The 12,113-nt window shown below is 40.4% G+C and overlaps 1 protein-coding gene across 1 annotated transcript; it reads right to left on the minus strand.

Annotated features, from left to right (window-relative positions):
* Window positions 1-1,460: 1,460 nt before the first annotated feature.
* LOC144772090 (olfactory receptor 51E1-like) lies at window positions 1,461-2,633 on the minus strand. The gene has a single exon (XM_078656269.1). The coding sequence runs from the start codon at window positions 2,631-2,633 to the stop codon at window positions 1,668-1,670; it is 966 nt and encodes a 321-aa protein (XP_078512395.1). The 3' UTR covers window positions 1,461-1,667.
* Between the last annotated feature and the right edge of the window lie 9,480 nt (window positions 2,634-12,113).

Below are 12,113 nucleotides of genomic sequence, written 5' to 3' on the forward strand. Positions count from 1 at the left end.
AACAACACATAAATAAAAGGCCTTGTTATTTACAATGCCAATAGTTCAAACTCTCATAAATGCGAGACCTATTGCATTGCAAATGCTAGTTTGATAAGTTTCTTAGTCACTTCCTACTTGGCAGCGATTTCATGATGCAGCAAATCAGCTGGACATATTCTATCCCGTGACTGTCTGAAAGCAGAAAGCATGGACGATTCTAACAATAAAGTGTTAAGTATTTCAACACTCACAGTCTACAGAAGGATTTAATCTTTTTTTTTTTTGCAGAGTTTTAAATAGCGCGAACTAGAACCGAACCGAATCAGTTATCAGAGCGCTTTACATAGCACCAGTTACGTTACATGAGGACACACTTTCATTTTAGGCATGGGGAGATTAAGTGATTTGCCCAGAATCATAGGGGGTTTTTGGCGTCGTTACAGAGACTCGAACCCAGATCCCCAGGTCCGAGGTCGAGCGCCCTAGCCGTTAGGCCAACCCCTCTCCCTATTTGTAGTGTTAGAGAACATAGAAACTGCCAAAACGTACAGGAGACTTACGCCCTCAGGAACAGGAAGGGGATGAGTGTAGCTGTTAACGATTATTGGTAGAAAAACTGCTGATTTGTTTATAAATTCTGTTGTTCATAGTTTGATTATCTCTTAAATGAAGAGACTTGGGACAATCACTCACAGGATTCTTCATTCCGGTTTCATTTCAGCCACGCTCAGTCTGAGTAAAGAAATTCTTAACTGTGTAGCTGCAAGTAGAAGAGGAGGCTACGGATTTTGTAGAATTAAGCAATAGCACAAACCTGATGCAGGGGGGAGAGAATGTACATTGCAAAAAGAAAAATGAACAGGACAGGAGGAGACAGAAAATATGAGGTAGAAAGGCAAAAGATAAAGTAGGTTTGGAGCGAGGACAAAGTTGAGGGTAATGAGAGAAAAGATAGGACAGAGAAAGGAGGGGAGAAAGCGTAAATAAGGAGGGTGGAAATTTATAGGACAAGAGATGACATTAGTAGAGAGAATACGAATCGAAAAATGATAGTGAGGACAGGACAATGGTGGATAAGGTGAAAAGGCTAGATGTAGAATATGGGTGATGCGGAGAAGTAAACTGAAGCAAAGGGTTGTGGAGGGGGAGATTTTCATGGGAAAGAATGAAGGACAAGTGGGAAGGGGAGATACAGTCTCTTCTGTTCATCCAACTGGAATAGCAGAGCGCTTGGGCAGCGTAAATGGTAATTACTGAAGAAGAGCACATGGGTGTGTTGTATCATGTTGAGTTCTATAAAACGCACACATTCAATTATCATTCATTTTTAGATGATGAGCTGACTTTAGACTTGTAATCAAATATGAGACTGAGAAGGGATGTCAACTATTTTTAGGGGTTGCCTAAACCAGCAATGATAGCAAAGTGGAGTCTCCTTATGACAAATGCCAACAAAGTAAGGGGTAGCATTCTATTAGTTACTGTTGTTCTAGAACACTATTTATTTTCCTTGAGAAACAGGACAGTCAAAAAGTTTTCCATGTTCTAGCACATGAAAGAGTCATCACCATCTTACAGTCTATGGCAACAATGAAATGTTTTAAAGCATTAACATGAGTGCAATGAAGATATTGGCTTGTCCAGAACAATCTTTAACTGTACTGTGGTTTTCGTTACACTACATTTCAAGGGTTGGCGTTGGAGGAAACTGTAGAGGTAGTTCGCTTGCAACGGAAAAGTTTGGCAAACCTCACACGAATTTGTCTTGTGTTGCTGCCATAAACTATAGGGTTCAACAGTGGTGGGACCAGGAGGTATACATTGCCCATGTGAATGGGTACATGGGACATGCTGTTGTAGTCAAGCCTGTGCACCATAGACAGGCCAATCAGTGGAATGTAGAACACTAAAACTGCACAGATGTGAGCAGCACAGGTGCGGAAGGACCTGAAGTTGGCTTCTTCCGGGGAGAGGCAAAGCACAGCCTTGATGATCAACGCATATGAGAAGGAAATGAACACCAAGTCGATTCCCATCACAGCAATTATTACAAAAAGACCATACACAATGTTAACATGGTGATCTGCGCACGCCAGCTTCATGGCATCCTGGTGTAAGCAGTAGGAGTGGGTAAGAACATTGCTCCCGCAGAATGGCAGCCGCTTCAAGAGGATAGGCAGGGGGACCATGAGGGTCACTGCACGAGTTAGTATCATCAGCCCAATTCTTCCAATCATTTTGTTCGTAAGTATGGAGGTGTATCGGAGGGGGTGGCAGATAGCAACATAGCGATCGAAGGCCATGGCCACTAGAATTCCAGATTCCATGGCTGATAGGAAATGGATGAAAAATATCTGAATCAGGCATGTGTCAAAGGCAATTTCTGTGTAATCAAACCAAAAGAGGCCCAACATTCTAGGCATGGTTGAAGTGGCAAGAAGCAAGTCAACGATGGATAGCATACATAGAAAAATGTACATGGGTTCATGCAGGCTTGGTGCAGTCTTTATGACGAAGACGATGAGCAAGTTTCCGAACACTGCAATGATGTACATAGAGCACAAGGGAAATCCCATCCAAATATGGAGGTCTTCTAGGCCGGGAATACCATTGAGGATGAAGACGGATGTGCTTGTCATATTATCTGACATCGCGCCTGCTGGTTGTTCCATGGAGGGTCAAATTTTCATGCTTCTTCTGCAATTGAAAATAAAACAATGTAATGAACAGAGACATCAAAATAAAACTGCGACACATGAATGTGACAAAATGTCATTAACTGAGTATATGGCCAATTCACAAATGTTTTTGGAAACAAACTGAACTTATGTTTACACAAAAACACTTTATAAGTTTAAATTTCCCAAACAGGTGAAAACTCAAGTTTGAAAATTTTATGCATACGGCGGCGGAACCTCACATTTTAAAGTGTAGGGTTAGAGGTCAAATTGTTCGAATTTGTGAGGAGCCCTCCAAAACTACATGGACATGAGAACATTTTTAATTTGATGGTATTAAGATCATTCCCTCTTACTGGAAATCTCTTTAATATATTTGTCTGGTAAAAGCTTAGGGAAGTATTTCACACGGAGGGGAAGCACAATCATATTTAAAGAGGATCTAGCGTAAGGGAATAAAATAGGGAGGTTTCCTGTAGAAAAAATAAGGAGTTTTACAGTAGAGAAAATAAATAGTTAAATGTGAAAAACAAGATTTGCTCAGCATAATTGTACAGAGATTTTTCGCCTCTTGGAAAATTTAGTTGAGCAATTTGTATGCTTTAGAGTACTCCATGTAATGTACAACAGTTGTAATTTTTTTGCAGTACTCCAGTTATTCTCACTAATTCCCCTTAAGCTTTTAAGTGCATAGGAAGACCCATTAAAGTTCTCTACCTGCCCTTCATAGTGCAGAGGATGACAACTCCTCGTTCTCTGTGAATGAAAAGAAAATACTTCTGGGGGGAAACAAATATCAGAAGTATTATCTGTACATAAATAAAACTATGGATGTGAGGAAACATCTTATCTTGCATCCAGAGTTAGTTTTCTTTTTCCTGTATTGCCAAAATGCACAGTTTGCTGACAAAAAAAGCAAAAGAGAAAGCAGACTACACTAATGGTGCGGTCTACTTTCACTTTTGATCTGTTTTGGAGAGCATAACTTGTTTTTCTCCTATTTACTTCTATCGAAGCCTAAATCATGTCTACTGTCCTGTATGGGATTTGAAAGTGTGCTGCTGCAGGATCGGATATCAGAAATGCAGATGTTTTTTCCCCCTACTCTGTTAGGCGCATGGAGAAAAAGCTACATTGTGTGACAAAAATGTTGTGCACTGGCTTGCAAGAACAGGTTACTGGCAGCGAATACTACGAGTCTCACAAGGCCAGTCCCAATCTGAAGCCCTGCTGCGAGGAATCAGGTTTTTGCATGCAGGAATCGGGAGACAAGCCTTGATTTCCGTAGTCTCCCTCCCTGAATCAGGAGGGTAGTCAGGTATGAGAGTTGGGAACGGGATGATGTCCCCTTTCCAGCATCGACTTTTCCTAGTGGATCCCTACTACGTGATTGCACTTGGGACACATTAGACCATAGACCACAAGGGAACATTGCGGGGGAGCAGCCCTCATGGGCTTGTGCTTCAACTTGCCCCAGGCCAATCAATGTATCTATCCGCCCCCCAGTGTAGACAATGGGTGTTTACTCCCAATCTGCCCCCCACACTCGAGGGGGGGTGGGGTAAGATGGCCAGTAGACACCATGTAAAGCAGCATTGCCTCTATTTCCTGGGGAGGGGAGATGGTGAGGCTCCCACTAAGCCTGACCATATTAGTGTTTCTGTACCTGTGATGGGAAGGATATGCGTTTACCTCCATACCACCCTCCTGGAGGGCCAGAAAACTCACTAAGATCCAGGGAAGGAAACATTTTTGGGGGGTGTGAGGGTACACCTGGGCATGAGCCACTGCTTTACCCCCACTCCCAGCCACATAAGTCTTTCTACCCTGGGGGGTGGATAGGTGGTGTTTATCTCCAATCTGTCCCAAGGGAGGGGCGGGGAGGGGGGGGGGGGAAAGAGAGAAAGCCGACCAGATACCAGGGAATATGGTTTTATTGGTGTTTTGGGGGGAGAGCATTCCTCCCAAGTACATGGGCTTGTCCTTCTCACAAACCTAGCTATAACGGTTTGGGGAGGCAGAGAGACAGTGTTTATTCCTAATCTACTCAATATGGGGCCAAAATGGTCACTAGACACTAAGGAATCAAAACAGCTTATTTTTTTGGGAGGTGTGGCACCCTGGACATGTGCCTGTGCTCTCCCCACTCCTATCCACATAAGAGTTTCTGCCCCCAGGGGGTCAGGAAGTGTTTACCCCTAATCCTCCTCCCAGGCGCAAAAAGACCACTAGACACCTGGGTATGGTAGCTGTACTGTTTTTGTGTAGTAGTGGGGCACCACATGGCCAAGTGTATCCCCATAACCGGGACCTGGCAAGCTTTCTGCCCTGTTGGGGATAGATTTGGGGAATATAACCCCAGTATACCCCTCAAGGGGCAGAAAGAATACTAGACCACCAGAGGAAAAAATGGTCCAAAAAATAAAGAAGTAGAGGGTTGGGGGACTCCCACCCAGGCATCAGGCTGTGGCCGCAGCTCAGAATATCAATATTAATGGGGTGACTCAGTGACCCGCAGAAGGTGGGGAACTACTAGAATAACTACTAGTATACAGGAACAAATGGTTCTGTAGGGAAGTGTAAAATTTATTTTAGATCATGTATATCCTGGTAAACCAGGAAATACCAATGAATAGAGTGACACACATCTTAAACAAAAGAAAATACTTGATACCGAGGCAAAAATTAACAAACTTAGATATATTAGTTTTTCTTATACCGTAGAGAAACACAAATGTTACATATCAAAAAACACAAGACTGTCAAATGACATGAATAACAAATTAGTGGCATACAAACGTGTGCTTCACATGTAAAATAATACACGACTCATGACACTGTACAGAAAAACACAGATATTCAATTGGGCATCCGTTTACAATTCTTCAATATACTTAGACATATTTTCTCTTTTCTTGTTGCTAGAAGTGAGAAATAATGGTACGGAACGCCTATTCTTATTGACGACATTTTGACCCTGTCCACCAAGTGTGTTCATAAAAACATCACAACGGGTTTTCCTCAGGACTAGAGAGAGAGAGTACAGCCTGATCAAGATAGTCAGGAAAAAACACACAATCCTCATCAACGTATCGTAGAAGGTGAAGGATCATGCGTATCCAGTGATAATAAATTAGGTCCTTACTGGACCTAGTATGTAAAAAAAAGGATCCAAGTGGGATATATTTCTACAACGATAAGGTGCTACAAGTGTTAGACCTTAAACAGAGGTTTTACAAATACCTCTTTGATCCTCAAAGGATTCTCTTAGCATTGAAAGTAGAGATGTAATGAACCCAACGTCCGGCATGTAGCTCCGTCCACACTCAAGCCCATAATAGGCACAAGAGTCTTTCTGCCTTCCTGGGGGAGTTAACACAAGCCTGCTCACAGGAATGGAGGGTGCAAAAAGACCAGTAGACACGAGGGTATGTTTTAGAAAACAAATATGGGGTGAGGGAAGACCGTATTAGTGTTGGACCTATCCTCCACCCCTAAAGCCCCAACAGTCTTTCTGCCCACTGGTGTAAAGGGCTTTACCTGTCCCAAGGCAAGCAAACTGTACTTTGTTTTTTTTGGGTCATAGTTTTGACATACTGAGAAGCAGATTAGGGGTAAATCCAAATTTCCTCTTACTTGCCATGCTGAATTGTTTCACTATTCAGCTTATGCCCTGGAACAAATACTAAACCCAGAGAGTTTTGAAAACCACACACACATGGGCATCCAGTGTGATGAGCCTTGCATGGAACACACAATGTTTTCTTACACATAATGCTCTACAAACAGCAAACTTTGCTAAAAAGTAAGCATTTTACTCACATTTCTGTGATGGAACTTATGGAATTTGCAGGCACCCAAACATTCATATCACCCATCCCTTTCCCACTTTTCCCAATAAAAGTGATATGCATTTGTGTGGCTGAACCTAGTGCGTGTGACACAAAAGGCCCCAGAACTTAATATAAGAAATCAGCAATAGGAGGAGCTTTTGTGTTTGGAGTTGTGCTCATTCACTATCAAGGGAAACTTGCCAAACCTAGACATTTCCGAAAATTAGATACAGAGGGTAGTCCAGAGTAGTGTGCCTTGCATAGATCCCATATGTTTTCTTATTCATAAAGTCTTGGTAACCTCAAACTTTGATTGAAATCATGCATTTTCATTTTATTTCTGAGATGGAAACCTACGTAATCTCTAGGGATCCACAACATTCCTACAACACCGTGATCCCAAAAATGTCCTCATTAAATAAATAGATATCCCACTTGTGAGGTTGTGCTCTCGATCGGAATGAATCAAACCAGGTAAAATGTGAGTCAATGTGCAATCTCACATAGGTAGTGGTAGGTAATTTGGGAATCCTCTATCCCAGATTCCACAATTTTCCTTCACCGAAATATGATGAAAATGTATGTTTTTAGCCAAAGTTACTGGTTTGCAATGTTTTCTGCCTACAATATCTAACAATGGATGGAGTCTCAGACCTCTGACTGACAAATAACGCGCCTAGAAGTCAGTAAGTAAATCAGACTTCGTGCTGGCACTTAGTAATAGACCAGTAACATCTAATGATGCAAATCAAGCTGCCACAGATTTTCATAGCTGGTTAAAGAAAGCTGCAAATAAGGTTGCACCCGAAATGACTATGAAACCACAACAAAAAAAGTCTTGTCTCCCTGGTACCCTGCCAACCTTAAATTAATAAAAATGAAGTGTAGGCAAATAGAACGTATTTGGAGATCTCAATATGATGATGTCCACCGTACATACTACATCTAGCCTCAGAGGAGGTCAGTGTGTCACTATCTCTGGTATTAAATACAATTTTGTTATCATGGGTTTTTCCTAAGGCCTGGAAACAAGCTTGTATCCGTCCCCTTCTAAAAAAGTCCAAGCTGGATCCGCTTAACGAAAATAACTATCATCCCATCTTCTGTCTACCGTTTGCTGCCAAAGTTCTTTAGAAGGCTATAAATCTAGAATTTACATCATATTTAGAGACAAATAGGATTCTGGAAAATAGGCAACATGGTTTCCGTTCAAAACACTCTACGGAGACAGCCTTGATCATGGCAGCAGAGGAAATCCTTAAAGGTGATGGATGTAGGAGGAAAGGCTATACTGGTCCAGCTCGATTTAACAGCATCCTTTGATACTGTAAGCCATGTGGTATTAATTCAAAGACTACAGGATGCAGGTATCAGTGGTACAGCTTTCACCCTCCTATCCTCCTTTTTATCGTCTAGAACGCAAATGATCCACTGGGATGGAGACTGATCAGAGGAATTTACACTTCCTGGTGGAGTCCCTCAAGGCTCGGCCTTATCACCTACACTTTTTTAACATTTACGTAGCCCCTTTGGCTAGATTAATAAAGAGTTACAGCTTCACATTAGTGTCATACGCGGATGACACGCAGCTTATAGTTTCTGTAACGAATTCAGCGGATGGTATGGCAGCCGATTTTTGTATTTGCATCTCTGCGTTGATGACCTGGATGAGCTCTAACTTTTTGAAGTTGAATACTGAGAAAACGGGGGTTTTGGACCAAACTTCAAGACCTCCATTTTCTCAGTATTCAACTTCAAAAAGTTAGAGCTCATCCAGGTCATCAATGCAGAGATGCTATTTGGAATCAACTATGGTGGCCTGGTACAGCTGGCACTAGTCCTGTGCCAGCTACAAAGGCTAGGAATCTTGGAGTCATGTTTGATACTAATTTCACTTGGGCATCGCAGATTAACCAAGTCTCTTCTGCATGCTTTTTTATGCTGAGGGGGTTAACAAAGATTTTTCTGTATATCCCTTTCCACTTGAGGAAAACAGTGGTAGTAGCTACGATTTTATCTAGAATCGATTATTGCAACGCCATCTATTTGGGAGCAGGCGCAGCTCAACTTGCCAAGTTTCAATCTATTCAAAACGCGGCAGCCAGAACTTTGCTTGGGCTACCTAAACATCATCCCACATCGAAAGCTATAAAACAGCTTGACTGGCTTCCGGTACGGCGACGTATCGATTTTAAGACGCTTTGTCTGGTGCACAAAGCTTTGTTTGTCGGCGGAGCTGAGGAAGTGCAATTCTTGTTTTCACACTACATTCCTCTGCGGCCTTTAAGGTTGTCCACCTCTGGCCTAGTACAAGTCCCTAAGATAAAAAGAGTAAGATGTGGAGGAAAACGGTTTTCCTTTTTAGCTTCCCAGAAATTAAGACATGGCTTTTTTCCCAACCCTAATGTGTTAGTGGTTATAGCTCAGTCTCTTTACCTCAGCGCCAAGACGCCTTGGCAGTAGTGCGCTTTATAAATACCTTCAGTCAGTCAGTTCTGAGTAAACAGGAAACGTTAGGAGATCCACACAAGTTACACCACCCTGGACTCTCCAGGGTGTCTAGTTTAAGGGAATGTCTTGGATTGGTTGTGTTCCATGGGTGTGGTGGTCGAGACCAGCCCCAAAATCTGCAGCTACAAACATTGCAATTTTTTTTCATCAGTTGGTTTTTAGTGGAAGATTTTGGTCTGTTCATGTTGCATTTGAGACCTTTCCTATCCCAGGCGCTACCATTTTTAATCAGACAATGTGTGGGAGCAGAGAATAGTAGAATATTTGATAGCACCCATTAGATTTCTCTGCATTTGTGGCTTCCAACAAGATTTTTTGCTAAATGCTCTCTAAATCACATGATAGTATGGGTAATAACAAATTCAGAGGTTTACAAATAGCCACTGCTCCTAAACTCAGTAGCTTCTTGACATTTCAGAAATACACAGATTTCTTTTTATATCATGTTTCATTGATTTTAATTTACCAAGTGAATTAGTGTATAGTCGGTACACAATGAAAAATCATTCTAAGAGGCAGCTCATTTGTTGGCTCTGCACAACGCATGTTTTTGGAGAACATGCAAACCCTATATATTCCCGCTACTAAAAGGGTCTATCAAATTTACTGGTATATTGTGTGTTTTTTTTTTTTTAAATCGGCTACTGTGACAACTAAATTACAGTTGGAAATTTCACAAATTGCTACTTTCCCAACTACTTTTTCATTATTTTTTTTTATTTCAACTGTTCGTTTCTTTGGAAAACTGGAGGCATGTACACAAATAACTCCTTACTGAATTCAGAATGTTGTCTTTGTTTCAGCAATATTTAGCTTTCTGGGATCACCCATGGGTTTTGCACCTCTTTCTACCACAAACTTCAAGTAGGTTGAAACCACAAAAGTAATGGAAAATGCACTAACTAAAACAATTGTTATTTTCTTTATAGAACTCCACTTGTTCTTGAAACCTGAGAAGATGACAATCGTAAAACAGGTAAAACAGCAAACCCCTCATTGGATGCCATTTTTTGGAAAAAACGCCCTCATTTTCTTGCCCAGCACGTTTTTCCTATTTTGACATCAACCAAAAATTAGCTTATATGTTTGCTATTTTCTCATGTAACTCCAGGGGAATCTACAAACCCTGGAGACCATTCGGATCCCCAGTATGTGGGTAAAAAAGGAAAAGCATTTGGCATGGATTGCTTATGTGGAAAAATGATATGAAGGCTTAAGAGCAAAGCACTGTGTATATATAAAGTAATAAGACTCAGCACCGACTGTGGAAAAGCCTCAGTTACTAAGCAGTCAGCTCCTAACTTTGTGCAAATAAGGAGTATGTTTTTTTTATTTTTAAACCAGACCTTTGAGAAGTGAACTCATTAATCATGCCACTTTAGTTAGGAAAAGTTTGTATTTATGGTTCTATTTTGAAACATCTTCTCACAATTACTATACAAACCTGCTACTATTTTAGGAAGACTTCATATAAAAAAAAAACAATTGGTATTTTTAAAAAACGTTAAACATGTTACCTTTCCACCACTTGAAAGCGTTGTTTGATACCCATAGCATAAATACATTGGTAAAGCGTTGTTATCAATTTGGTGTTACTACGGCTACTCATGACTTTCTCTATGGTACGGCCTTTTCTAAACCTGATCTAAGTGGGTTTTAAAGGCAGAAAGAGGAAGTAAATTGAAGTCGGTTTAGTTTCTGTAGTTTTCCCTCCCTGCTCTTTCCCTAGAGACTTAGCAGCAAATTGGAGGCTTGTGAGAGGCTAGTGTTGTCATTGGAGGTCAAATAGGGCACAATGTCAATTTCGATGCCTTGAGTTTTAGGGAATTGACATCTATGAGTGAAAGGCAGTTTTTTAATTTTTTTATTTCAAATACTTTTATTGATTTTTCAAAAGTAACAGAAAAACAACAGAAAAAAAATATAGAAGTGCTGGTCACATCAAGGTTAGAACAACATATATATAACCCCGTAATAACCCGAAGAAATGAACTCCTAATAACCGAATGAAGAAAACAGAAGAAGAAAGCAGAGATGAAAGAAAAAAGAAAAAGGGGAAAAAGAGCAGTAGACATACACTATGGAATTTCTATGTGATGTAACACAGGAGTAACCCAGTAAAAACATATGTACCTTCCAGAGAATCTATAATACAAAGATTATAGCGAACTGCAAAGAACTAAAGTAACAATATGTATATAGATAAAAATATAAACATACTATACTGTCGAGACAGAACAGTTGAACTCACGTTTATGAGAGACAAAATAATTGTCCAAGGTATACCACATTGATCTGAAAGAGGGTTTCCATGGAGAATGTTGTAAAGAAATTTTATCAGCACCCCTCAGGTAATTAATCCAACCATTATAGGATGTCTTACTAATGTTGTTCTAGTTAGTAAGAACCATTTTCACCGCAGAGGTCAGCAGAAGATCGAGGAGAGCTTTATCGGAGTCAGAATTTAAGCTTGACTTCAAAAAAGCCATAGGTAAGGTAGAGAATTCTTTGATCAATGTACAATTAATCAGATCAGTTAAAAAAAAATCAAAAATCTTATCCCAAAAGGGCTTCACAGACGTACAATGTAGCATACGATGGGCTAAGTCGCCCAATTCTTGATTGCAATTCCAACATATTGCATTATCTCTTATCCCTAAAAAGAATAAACGAGCAGGAGTCCAGAAAGCTTTATGTAAAAGTCAATACTTGGTTTGAGAAAGTACCAGAGATATTTTATTACAAGAGAGACAGAGCTCCACAATTTCAACCATAAAGAATCAGATGGCGGGACAGAAGATTGCGAGTCCCAAAACGCTACAGTCTTATTATTGAGATTAGACGTTTTAGGACGAAGGAGTTTATACATCTGAGAAACTTGATGTCCTAATTTGTTAATTTTGTCCACGAACATTGGTAATGATGGTTTTACAAGAGATAATTTGGATTTTGACAAAGCAGTCGTTAATTAAAAAAGTTATAGAATTCAATATCAGGTAAATTATATCTAGTTTGTAGGTCTAAGAATGTAACTGGGTAAGAGGTATTTTCCAGTTGAAGAGGGAAAAGATACCTTTTTTAATCCAGGAATCGAAGGTTAAGCTTTTGC

This window comes from Lissotriton helveticus, chromosome 8, assembly GCF_964261635.1.
Source record: "Lissotriton helveticus chromosome 8, aLisHel1.1, whole genome shotgun sequence".
Taxonomy (NCBI): Eukaryota; Metazoa; Chordata; class Amphibia; order Caudata; family Salamandridae; genus Lissotriton; species Lissotriton helveticus.

What these genes read in the sequence shown, in the direction of transcription:
- LOC144772090 (XM_078656269.1), bottom strand. Translation starts at nt 2,633, where the DNA reads ATGTCAGATAATATGACAAGCACATCCGTCTTCATCCTCAATGGTATT.